The following is a 13,310-nucleotide window of genomic DNA, read 5'->3' as shown; positions in this document are numbered from 1 at the left end:
AAACACTAACAGCCATCTTTTTTCTTTGGTTAAGTTACTGACATCTGGTGGTTCAATATACACATTTCATTATGAACTTTCCAGGTGTGCTGAAAATACATGCATTGAAACTACGCACAATCTGCCATTGTGGTACTCATAACCATAAATATGGTTCATACTGTACATAATTGTAACCTGTCTTTGTTCTACATAATTCCTAAACAAAATATAAAATAGCTAAATAGGTATTTGATGAACAGCACAATGCAGAATTATGCCCTTCTGATCCATTAATTCTATATTCAACAAATATGGAGTCATTAACATATACATATGTATACATATATATATATATATATATATTTTTTTTTACTATAGTCTTTCTCTAGTCTTATAACATACTAGTTTAATGTCCAGTTTTTACATGTATAATCCTCTCTGAGCAAGCATCTAATTTTTAAGGTTGTCATGGAGGCACTAAGAGACATCAACATCCATAGACTAGTGTCAGATAAAACTCTCAGAAGACAAATCAATACAGGGTTATTAAAGAAAACAGTCACACAGGGTCATGAATATATATATATTTTTCATAAAATGGTCTCTATAATGACTTTGCAAACAATACTTTTTTTTTTTGGTTGTTCAGATAATGTATTTATTTAAAAACCTAGGCTAAGATTTAGTTCAGGGATCATGGATGTTTGCTTCTCCTATCGACCCTTTCTCCCTAAATTATTTAAACACCAAGGAAACTCATCTCCCTAACCTCCACTTTATTTGCAAGCAGTCTTCAGTTAGGATGGATAGCGTGGCTTTCTTACGGTTGGTCCATCATGCTGGCCTCATCAGATTAGTTCCTCCCCAGAGTGGCTTCCTTCTCCCCATGTGATCCTGAACTATTAGCAGAAACCTCACCCAAAGAAGTAACCATGATCCAGGCACTAAATTGAAGGTATTTAACCAGATAAGCAGGAGAGGCAAGTGATATTCAGTAATTTGAACAATGCATGCATTATATAATATAATACACGTTGTGCCTTACTAAAAAAATATTTGTGTGGAAAAATGCATTCTAAATATATCTTGTAAGCTAGAATGAAAGGAAACTCTTTGGCAGAAAAAAAAGTTTGTTGAGATTGCATTTTGCTTATTATTCCACAAAGGAATCTGAAATAAAAAAAAAAAATCAATGCATTTATTTATCAACACACTTGAGTTGGGCCCAGTGATTTTTTTTTTCTTTATTCTTAAAATTACATCTTTATTTTACATTGAAGTTTGCAGCTACTTGGCATTAGGAATAGTAACATTTTTTACACACATGTAACCCTTGTGCTCTGAGCAATGATGCAGTCATAAATCGAAGCAAAGTAACCTGGATTTGGCTTTAAATGTTTGTGTTTCAAACACGTTACAACAATATCAAAGCTGTATAACTCAGTAAAAATTAACAATATGTTTTAGCAATACATATATTAGTTTAGATTAGATATAATTTTATGAAACAGATCATGCATTAGTCAATGTGTACTGAAATTATTTTTTTAACATTTAATATTAATTTATGTGAATTTATTAATAATTCATTTAATGAATCATTTAAGTGGCATTTCTTCTCTATCTCTACATAGAGAGAGTTATGACACTCAATATTTCCCCATTAAAAATAAGTCACTGCTGTAAGCAACAATGTTCTTGGTTCCATTATTGCATTTCAGTCTTCTTTCTCTCATACTGTGTGAAACGTGCTGCCTGCATGTTCCCAATGCTGTTTCTGCACAAACTTCAGTCCCAAATTAGACAAGAACAAATCAAATTACATTAAAATGCACACTGCCATACACAAAAACACAAAATGTGCACACAAATGTTCCATAAACTAACATTTTGTAACATGTGATAGAAATTGTAAACATGTAACTTTAGATTGTAAGTTTATGACATTATTATACAATTATTGATAATTTGAAAGGAAAACTACCAAAGGGGCGTAGGTAGAACTACAGATTTTGCAGTGAAGTCTTATAGAAAAACTATTTTCTTGGTATGGTCTTCCATTTTTAGGTCAAACATTGCACAAATGTATGTGTCCTACTATATATTAAAAACTTCTAGAAATACCACTTTCCACTACGTACCATAAATAAATAGTACAAGGGAATAAATTCGGGGAAGCATACCTCTAGCACTGAAAATATATATATCAGTGTCATAAAAATATATAGAAAAAAAGAAATTGTGACAGTTGTGGTCCTAGACAGTGCATTCATCAGCGAGTTTGTTACCAAGTCAATGCACTGTAAGCTTCTTTTTATTAGCATGGCATTCATTTGAGCTAGTTTCAGGTTATTTATTTACTAAACAACTAATATGGCTAAGTTGGACAATTTACTGTTTATTACACAATAGAACAGTTTTGCTTTTTTACTTCAGCACTAAAAATGCATTATGTCTAGTTTTTATTTTCTTCAAAATATAAATGGATTTACAGTATTTGAAACCCAAGGTGTTAGTTTCAGTTTTCTTAAAATTTAAAAACTGAAAACAACAATCATATCTAAAAGGCAAGAAAAAGAACCTCAGCCGCAGGATAAAATCATTGCACTATTTTAAAAGACTACACTTGTAATGGTACAGGGATTGTTTTTCATTGTAAGTAAATGTAATAATACATTACAGAAGCATGGTAGCTTAGATATAGACTAATAAATATTGAATAGTAAAGTGCAGTCTCTTCAAGAGAATACTATTTCAGATTTGATGGAGGCTTGCTTCCACGAAAGGAACATTCCACAGGTAAGGTTGTTACCAGGGGTTCTTTCTAAATTCCATGATAGCGTTCCACAACTTGCACAGCATTCCTCCTCTGAAAGACAACACAATAATAATCAACACAGTTAGCATTATTAGACAGAATTTTTTTGTTTTAAGCTTAGTTGCCATTCTCCAGTAGGATACTGGTCTTTCTACTCAGAACCTAATATAATTAGATAAGCCAATCTGTGATACGTTTAGAATTACTTTTTCTTTTATTACATATTTTTTTCAAAAATTGACAAATAAAAATCTTTAGTATACCTTAATCTTAAGCCCTTTAGATCATCTCTTGTCACATAGTGAAGAATATCAGTCAGTGTGTAATCTTCTGCCAAAAGCTAGGATATTGAACAATCATTAGTATGCACTTCATTGAAACAGAAACCTATTTCTTAACAGTGTCTGATCTAAGCTGATGTACAACAATGAACAGCACACATGAAAATTAAGTGCAAGTAAAAATGACTTCTAAATGTATTGAATGTATATAGGGTATGATGAAAAAAACTAAAACAAAACAACATTCCAGTCTGTAGGAAACATAATTAATGACTTCTGAGTCAGACAGAATCCCAAAATACATTGGGCTATTGATTGAGACATTCTTTCAATTTTATACTGGTTTTAAAATCACTCTCACGAAAACGCAAAATTATCTAAAACCTATTTTTGAACACAAAACCACTTGCACTAACCGATGTACAGTATGTGATAATGAATCTTACCCGCTCTATAGTATCATGGTCAGCATTGTGTTCCTTCATCCAATTAGTCAGCTCAGGGTCTCCTCTGTGTGCACTGGAAGAACGGTGAGTTGCTGATAAGGCAGGTATGTCTGTGTGAAAACAGGTAGTTGTTAAAGTCATTAAGTCATTAGGTACCAGGAAGCAGACAATTAAAATATCTTCAACAGAAGAGAAGGGGCACAGTGGAAATAGAGCTAGCTCTAATAAGAGGTAAGGATATTAAAACATTGTTGCTGTTCAGAGCTGTTCCTATGTGTATAATGATGTCACAGACTCTTAGCAGATATTTTAGTTAAAGTTATTGCAAGTTATTGAATTTCTTCCGATTTTGATTGGAAAATTGGTGTCTCTGCAAACTGTCAAGCAGCACTGACAAGTAGCACTCTATTGACAATTACCGACCTATTGGTTGAGATTTAATTCTCAGTAGTTTGATCTCTTGGTCCCTCTCCTCAATAACCTGATGCAGGATGCTTTGATACTCCTTTTCCTTCTCCAGCAATTCCTCCAGTAACCTTCAAGACAGAACAAAGTGAACCGAGGTCAATAAAAGGCATCTGAAAACTGTGACGTTTCTAATGTCTGATTAACTAATTCAGTAGACGATGATACAAAGGAAGGCAGATACTTTTCACTTTAAAATCAGATGGCAGTTATTTTTTCAGATCTAACACGGTGACAGAAAGCAGGAGTGACATGCCTGTTGGTTTCTAGTTTCATCCTGCCCAGCTGCATGCTCACAGATCTCTGAGCAGTATGCGAGTCGTCGTGGGAGACGGTGGAGCTGAGCGTGCTCACGCCTGAGGTAGGCACTGTGTCGTCGTTGGCGGCACTCTGCCTCTGACCGCTCTGATTCCGAGTGTCGTCATGGGGATCCAGGTCATCCTCTGCATCATCCTGGTCGGCCGCGTCGCTCTCTGAGGCCAAGCTGAAATGAGGCCTTAGTTCTGCAAACAACAAAAAAAGAATTACTAAGTACTAAGAATTTGAATCGTTTAAAAAATATTGTGAAGGGGTGTAATACTTAATGTTATTTTGGTCCTGCATTTAAATATACTTGAAGGGGAACAGCAACCTAACCATTTCTTAAATCCTGTTTAGACAAGTGATGTATGACACACGCGATATATCAAATTTGTATACATCTAAACCAATGCTGATACCAGCTCTGCTTCACAACACTGGCATGTCTCATACCTGGAACCAGAATGGTAATAGCGGTCTGCACAGCTTTGCGGATGATATTGTCCAGTGCAAACATCCAGTGGGGTTTAATGTTATGGTTTCGCAAGACTTTATTTACCTAGTGACAGGAAATGAAGTTCATTATTAGCATTATTCCTTAATACACATAACTTAACAGATTACACACACACACACATTTGTTAAATTATAATAAATGTACAGGTGCCACTTAAATATATTTTAAAATGTACTTAGAATGGACTATATAAAGCCATTGAGACTCAGTCATAAATCATGTGATATTCTTACTGCATACCAAATCATTTTTTGTATGTTTTTTCAGTCAAAATCCACTAAATACCAAGTTCTAAAAAAAGCTTGTGAATTCCATTAATTAGTTTATCCTGCCACAAACAATATTAAACGAAGGGTTGCTTGTAATTTTATTATCGGTTGAGGTACAGGTAAGTAGCATTGATTGAGAAAATGACAACAGGGCTTGCAGTTCAGAGGTGGGGATGGGGAGGGTGGTAGGTGTAATGTATTACATAGGGACAGCTTTAAAAAAATTACTCCTACTGATCAGGTCAGCGGCCATGACAGTTCCAAGTTAATGGGATTGACTTACCGCGTCCTGGAAGCCAAAAAGCACCACCTGCAGCTGGCTGATGGCATGACTGTCAAAGTCCAACTCCAGCTTGAGCCGGGAGAGAGTGTTGGCGATGATTTTGCGGTCAGTGGTCCTTACAAACTCTCTGAGACTCACCACAAGTGTGGATATGTGCTCTTGTTTCAGTATAATCTCCTCACTTCCCTGTGTAATTTGTGAAATAAAAGAATGAGCTGCTCGCTGTTTAGATGGCTGATAATTCATTCAGCTCCCCAGCTTACTTTGCAGCTTGAAGTATAAACACCAAAGAAAATTCTCACTTGCTATACAAAACTAGCTCTATAACACACAGGTTCAATTTCTTGCTTCACACTATGCTGAATGTGTTATTACAAACGGAAACATAACTTTTTTTTTTTTTGCTGCAACAAGTTTAAACTGCAGTGTGAGCCTTTTTTACTTACGTACAATTATAAAGGATAATCTGAGGCATCACAAAATGTAGAGGCATCATAAAGGTAGGGCTGTATCATATTACCATCAAATCCTATTTGATTTATTTTCTTTTTCAAAATCTAAAGCAGATTAACATTCTTGTCTGGCATCTTCCTGGTAACTTTCATTCCAGCTTGTTATGATAAAGAATTAGTATCAATCCACATGCGATTTCAAATCCAAAAGAAAATATACAAAATACAAATATGCAGATGAAAATTAGGCACTTAATTTTATTGATGACAGTCCTTTGGCAGTATTCAACTGCCTGAGAACTAATCTTGCATGTTCTCATTTAACATCACTGTAAATGTGGTGTGCACTTTACTGTCTATTCTTCTTCTTCTTCTTATTATTATTATTAATAATTACTATTATTAATTAGTTACTTAGCAGACGCTTTTATCCAAAGCAACTTACAGAGACTAGGGGGTGAACTATGCACGGACCTCGGTTTTACGTTTCATCCGAAGGATGGAGCACAAGGAGGTTAAGTGACTTGCTCAGGGTCGCACACAGTGAGGCAGTGGCTAGGACTGAACAGGCAACCTCCTGGTAACAAGCCCCTTTCTTTAACCACTGGATCACCAAGCCTCTAAGTCTTTGGATGACTCAACATCATTTAATTTAATATATTTTTTGTAGCACTAGTGTTGTCGATGCACAGCTGCCACAGATTTTCTGATCCCAGTTAATACGAGGTCAAAAGGTGCGTGTGCACCAGTAAGAGGAAAGTTAAGGGCTACAACAGTACAGCATTACACTCACTCATATATTGTTCTTGCCTTTTAAGTTGCATTTCTGTCATTTTTTGTTTCAATGTTTACAATGTTCTGGTATCTTTCTACATTTTACCTGCACCAACATTTTTAAATTAAAGGTATTCCGAACAGGTATGTGTTCTGTAATGTCTTGGTATGCATTCCCATAACTGGAAGCAACTCCCAAATCCCAAATCCCAGATCCTCCTTTACTCGCAAAGATGCAGCAGGAAGGGCAGGAGCTCACATGCACAGCTCTAGCATCTGATTCCCTTGGTCCTGAGAACCAGAAAAATCACCTGCAAGAGCTGGACAGATCTGCTCAGATTATCCCTGCAAAAACACTCCCAGTTTACCAAGTGGCACTGGTCCTGTGAGCTGCAGAAAATCTTGAAAGTGACAGTTGCAAATATAATTGCTGCAATACAATTATTTAAAAATGTATATGTTATTTGTCCAATGGCTAGAAAAAGAGAACAAATAGAATGTTATTGCAGTTATTTAATGGATGCACAGAAAGTATTGTTGCATGCCCTCTTACCAAAGACTACAGAAGGCCAGCATCTTCCAAAGACCTTTTATAAAGACATAGCTACGGTTGACAGAAACACATCTTAAAAGAGCCGGAACAACATGTGAGCAAATAAAAATACAAACCCTACAAACTTGTTCTCTTGTGGTGTGTGTGGTTACTTGCCCTTTCAAAGTTATCAGCAGCATTGCAATAAAGACACACGACAACACTGCTGTCTTTTACCTGTGCCAAAGCTTCCACCAGGTTCTTGACCACCTTGTCTTGGTCTTCTGTCAGTATTTTATGTAGTGTGGATCTCCTTTCACTGTCTTTCTTCAGCATGAAGAACCCAGTGTCCTTTTCTTCAGGGGATGGAGGTGCACTGTGGTCCTCAAAGTTCTCAACAGGTATGCTGAAAATAATAATAATAATAATAATAATAATAATAATAATAATAATAATAATAATAATAATAATAATAATAATAATAAATAATACATAAAATGGTTTCTGCAGCATGTTTTCTAAAGAACTGTATTATTCTGTTTATTCCAGCCTATGCTGACAGGAATTTACAGATTAGCAAAATACTTTTGCTCAATAATAGAATGTAAGCTCTGATTATTTTGTTATGTTATGTATATCATAATATGAGAATGTATTTTGAAACATACATCTGCGTTTATAATCCAGAAACATCAGCTATTGGTGCTTTTATTCTAAAGTGTTCACTTTTTTGTGTACTTGAGCTTGAAATGAGCAGTGTGCTGAAAAAACGTAATATACTTTATATAAAATACAGACACTGCATGAGGTGATGGAAAATAAATGAACGATTTGTAATAAAAAAAGAACAGTATTTAAATAGAACTGACAAAAATCAAAATGCCAAATAATTAAAACAATATTCAACTTGTAAAATGTAATTCTTGGCCAGTGTACATGTCTTCTCCATGCATATCGGTAATTGCTAAAACGGTGTTTGCAAACCAACTTTGTAAACAGAAGGAAACTTGTACCCCAAGAATAAAGATCTGCTTCCTTTGACGTCTTTCTCACTGAAGCATTTGACTCTTGGTTTGAAAACGAAGGGGTCGGCCTTCAAGTCTGTGTCGGGGGAGACCGAGTCGTATTCACTGCTGCTGCTTGTGTCTTCCACTACCACCGGGACTGGCAGAGAGATACTGCGCAGATACTCTGAGGGGGCAACAATAACATCAACAAAACAACGACCAAAAACAGAACACTTTCAAAAGACAACACCGTTTTTCTGCAAAACTTTTACAGCAAAAATTATGGAGTGGTATTTTTTTATTTATTGATTTTTTTTTAATAGAATGGGTTGCAAATGTTTGATCGTTTATACAGTATTCCAAGTTTTTATTTATAAAAAAATGCACTTTATTTCATCATCCAAATAAAAACATGTTAAGGACTTATCTGTTAGGGCACTTTCACACCTAGTTCACTTGCGAGTAATTCGAATTGTGGTTTACTTGCAGACAAACACATTTTTTTTCAGGTTTGCTTCGATTAGTTTCACACCAGAAAAATTCAAGTGAACCCGAGTTTCTTTTAAAATTAATTCAAATTTGCTTGTCTGGTTCACTTGCAGCTTCATCCAGACCACAGTTCTATTGGTTTAGAACGTAGCTGCGTACTAAGTAGCCAACTAGCTAATACAGGATGGAATACACTTTTACACAATACACAATACAGCATGGAATACACTTTTACACAATACAGCATGGAATACACTTGTAAGCATATTTAATGCTGCCTTCCCAAGAAGCGGCTGGGTACAGCAGCAAATTTAAAAAATATGTGGAAACGGCTGAAAGTAGAAGCACTGTAAAGTTGTACTGGAATTATTTATTATTATTATTTTATAAAACAGGCCTACATTAAGTTGAATAAGGATGAAAATGGTTTTGTTGCAAACATTTTGACATATATTCCCCCCATATATATAATTGTATATAATTTTTGGTTGTGAACAGTTAGTTTCATAAAAGTTGGCAATATATTTTGGGATTTTTCATATTTTTCCAGTTAGTACGAAGTCTGTAGTCTACAGAATTTTCTGGACTAACTTAGTAACGTGTTTTATTATCCTCTAGAGGGCAACAGCAGTTACTTTGGGTTCGTTGCAATTGAGAATATTTTTAATACGCAGCTGGGGACTATTTTGAGCTGCTTAGTTCGTTGCAATTGGTATTAACTTGCGTACTAGTTTAATACCGACCTCCGTACTAACCACGGGATCATCCCCAGTTAGTTTGTTCCTTTTAGTTTGTTGCAATTGACCCACGATGTTCTTGTCTGGTGTGTATGTATGTGTTTTTGACAAGCCCTGCGTTGCGTATGTGAGACAGTGGGGAGACACTTTCCTTGGTCCTTGCTGAAGTAGTACATCAGTAGCTTCGTGGTTTGGAGTGGTTCATTTCCAAGTGAACTGGAATACGTTTGGTTTCACATTGCCACACTGGTTTGATGCGCACCCTGGTGCAATTACGTGGTCCTTGGAGATTTCACATATCACTCCAAACAAACCAAACCACACTTCAATCCGCTAGAAAGGGTTACACGAACTAGGTGTGAAAGTGCCTTTAATTAAACTGATCAAGACCAGTCTATGAGATTACAGCTCAATTATTATTATTTTTTTACTATTATTATTTGCGGTTAGAAAATACATTTTTATTCTAAATATATATACATTTAAAAAACATGTAAAAGAATACAAACCTGACCCAGCTGAAAGAGCTGAAATAAAAACAAAAAATGATGTAAGAAGACATAATAAAAGAATAAGGATTATAAAAGATGATGACAAACGGCATTACAGATGACTCATCTCAAACTGCTATCTGGCATAACAGATGGGAAAATAAACAAACCTGAAATACAAGAGGGGAGAAGAAAAAATCCTAAAGAAATTACATATTGCAGGGTGGATACACTTGAAAGCCTGGCTCCTGGTACGTCTTGCTACCCCATGAGGCCTAGATGCTCAGATTGTCTTAAAATTGTCAGGATTCCTGTTCCCAACAATTCAGGACTAAATGGAAATGGGTTTTGTAGTGATTTTTCACTTGCAGTATGTGTGTGCTAGGGATCTTGTTTATACCCAGGTTCTGTTACCAATGTTTCCAGCCTGTCTTGGTTAGCGCACCTGTAAACTTGTTTTGGGTCCTCCTCTTCCTGCTTGTGACGGTCAGAAACTCGTCAGTCAGTAAGTCTCCTGCTGTTGCTCGCTTGTCTGGGTCAGGCTCGAAGCAGCGGAGGATGAAGGCCTTGGCCTCCAGGGACATGGACTCAGGGATTTCAGGATGGATTTTAAACATCCCAACCTGAAGAGACAGAGAACACAAAGTGAAGGAAAACTGTCCACCTTATAAACCGAAGACAGTCAATACCGTTAAAGTAAGTACTAACCCACACTAGCAAGAACCATTTCTCTTGTTTACAGATGTATTTGTCAGTCTCTCTTGTAGTTCTGTTTAAGTGCAATAGTGTAACTATACAGGCATTTTGGGAACCAGCTCTGTCTGCTATATATAATAACCAGAGACACCTAAAAGCTTGTTTAGGCAATGGGTTTATCCAGGATGAGCAACAGTTACACAAAAAGCATATTTACCATGACCTGGGCAAATACATGTCCTATATTCACAGAATAGCTGTGCACACTAATTGGCCTATTTGAATTTCCAGGGAGTTCATGCTCCATATTGAGATGTTAATTAAAAAATAAAACCATATAAAAGCCTTCTTTGCTTTGCACACCACTTTCTAAATGACACATCTACAAGTGCATAACAAAACACACAACTTTTAAATTATGAAAGGTTTTATTTATTTTTTGACTGATAATAATTGAAAGCATGTGTTTGTTTAATTGTAAAACTATATATTGTGTGAGTCTCTTTTTTAACAATATGCTGGTCCCATAGCAATGAAGGCCCATGAACTAAATAAATAAAACTATATTTTTCAAGCTTTAAAATACAATTTACTTTTTTTCTAACATCTGGTGGTTTCAAAGTACCAGTTACTAGACAAACTGCCTCTACTGTAATGAAAATGTGTGTTCTTTTAAATCAACCACATTTATTCTTTTGTCATCTGAGGGGGTTGACATGTTATGCTTTTTTAAACTAATTAGCTTTCAGTTCACGGTGAGAACATGGATAACACATCCCCCTGTCACCATTAATACTGTTACTAGGATACAGGAGTGACACAGCGCATTTCAATTTTATAAGGGCAAAACTATCATTGGCTGATTTTATTTTTTGTACCATGCTTTGTTCTCTCTTGGCCGAGTTCATAATGTAGGCTTGAACACAGCAAATCCATTAACCAATAACCTATACAGGCAATCCAGTTGCTGATCATGGAGTGTACATTCACAAACCCACTGCACCAGTTCAGAACAACAGGGCTGGGAATGGGGTTGGTATCAATTGCCTCACTCCAGTAGCCAGAAAACAGTTCCTTGGTTAAATGCAACGTGCACAAAACAAATCCATACATCCATCCCATTCAGTTACTTTTAAGTTTCTAAGATGTCTCTGTCTTGTCAACTACTGCATTCTTTATTGAGAAATATGTATAGCTGAAGAAACAAGAGATTCACTGCCCTAGCTGTTCCAGACTTGCCTTGGAGGAGTGATACTGATAACCAATACTTTAAATCTCAATCTCTCTCTCTCACTCTCTCTCTGGTCCCTCTTTAAATGGTGTCTGAAAAATATTTGAGTTATTCCCTATTTTTATGCTGATGTAGGTTTTGCTAATTATTTTTATTTAAAAAATGTATGGTTGTTTAAAAAAAAATTCAATGAAAGGATAATACCTTAAACATGGCAGCCTGAGGTTCCCCGAGTTCATAAAAGGGTGGCTTCCCAGTTGCCATTTCAATAATTGTGCATCCCAGGGACCATATGTCAGCGGGTTTACTGTAGCCTCTCGGTCCTTTGTCAATAATTTCTGGTGCCATGTACTGGAGGGTTCCTGTATAACATTAAACATTATGTTTGTGTTTGTTATAAAAAAATACAATAATATGCTTTTAGCTTGCTTGACAGTGTCACAAATGGACAGATTAAAAAAAACAAAACATGAAATGCTATGCCAAAAGCGCAAAGTACTGCATATTTCCTTTACAACAGGATACTTAAAAGGTCATCAAAACGTTGTTAGCAATGAGTAATGTAAACCTCCAGCCTTTTGAATAATTTTCAAAAGGCTGTATTTCCAACAGATGAGTCACCTACTGTATGCAACCACTAAAATTCTCTATGACCTTGTGTTGTGGAAAAAACAAATTTACACCGAATTCCAATTTTATGATTAATTTTCCAATTAACATATCAAAACAGATCATTAATTTGCTTGAACAAAAAAGGATATTTCTAAACATGGAGGACGTTTAAAATGTAATTTAAACATCCTCCAATCCTGATACAGTAGGGTGACGGTTTCCACATGACCATAAGGATAATGTACAAGTATTTCAACGGCATCCAAACTGCCCCTTTTGTCTACATGGCAAGTGTCCATGTTGGAACAATTCGATTTAATGATGAGGGTCTGTAGCCACAAGCTGAGGACAACATTTTACACTAAGGGTTAAACTAGGGTTAAATGAACTGCATTATGTTAGCATCCTAACAGGATAAGGAACAGTGCATCCAGTCAAAGGGATATAATTAAATTCTCTCAAGATTAGCCAACCACGTCACTTCCTTCTGTAAATAATAAAGAGTTTTAACTGCAGTACAGAATCCTTTGTATACAGATTCGTAAAATGAATAGATATTTTAAGCTGCCTTGTTGTAGACATCAATTGACACACCCATGACATTTGGTTGCAGTTCACTTTGCTAAGTAATACAATACTACTGTACAAACATGACAGAACTACAATATGCAGTTAACAAACTAATATGCTTCTATATAATAATACCAGATTCTGCCGAGTCAACGCCCATGTTTGAACTATCACCCCACCCCTGACAATAAAGACACTGATTTTGATTACGCTTTCCTGTTAAGCTACAATCCATTAGTTTTTTTTACAACAGCTTTAAAGGTTAACGTGTGTTTTATGAAAATTTAAAATACAGTGGAATTACGCAGCACCCTTTACTTTGTATTTCACCATTTAACAATAGAACTGCCGTGGTAAC

General features: G+C 35.8%; 1 protein-coding gene across 1 annotated transcript in view; it reads right to left on the bottom strand.

Annotated features, from left to right (window-relative positions):
* Positions 1-550: 550 nt before the first annotated feature.
* LOC117410928 (mitogen-activated protein kinase kinase kinase 5-like) overlaps positions 551-13,310 on the bottom strand; it is a 70,442-nt gene continuing 57,682 nt past the window's right edge. The window contains exons 19-30 of the mRNA XM_034017889.3: positions 11,975-12,132; positions 10,289-10,466; positions 9,862-9,879; positions 8,133-8,310; positions 7,357-7,525; positions 5,362-5,547; positions 4,746-4,851; positions 4,249-4,495; positions 3,951-4,063; positions 3,528-3,637; positions 3,064-3,140; positions 551-2,851 (exon numbers count right to left, since the gene is read on the bottom strand). Of these exons, the coding sequence (XP_033873780.3) occupies positions 2,791-2,851; positions 3,064-3,140; positions 3,528-3,637; positions 3,951-4,063; positions 4,249-4,495; positions 4,746-4,851; positions 5,362-5,547; positions 7,357-7,525; positions 8,133-8,310; positions 9,862-9,879; positions 10,289-10,466; positions 11,975-12,132 (1,601 nt within the window). The 3' untranslated portion in view covers positions 551-2,790. The remainder of the gene's footprint in view (positions 2,852-3,063; positions 3,141-3,527; positions 3,638-3,950; positions 4,064-4,248; positions 4,496-4,745; positions 4,852-5,361; positions 5,548-7,356; positions 7,526-8,132; positions 8,311-9,861; positions 9,880-10,288; positions 10,467-11,974; positions 12,133-13,310) is intronic.

Source organism: Acipenser ruthenus, chromosome 6 (genome assembly GCF_902713425.1).
Source record: "Acipenser ruthenus chromosome 6, fAciRut3.2 maternal haplotype, whole genome shotgun sequence".
Lineage (NCBI taxonomy): Eukaryota > Metazoa > Chordata > Actinopteri > Acipenseriformes > Acipenseridae > Acipenser > Acipenser ruthenus.
The sequence above is the reverse complement of the archived record's forward strand: the minus strand, read 5'-3'. Positions and strand labels throughout refer to the sequence as shown.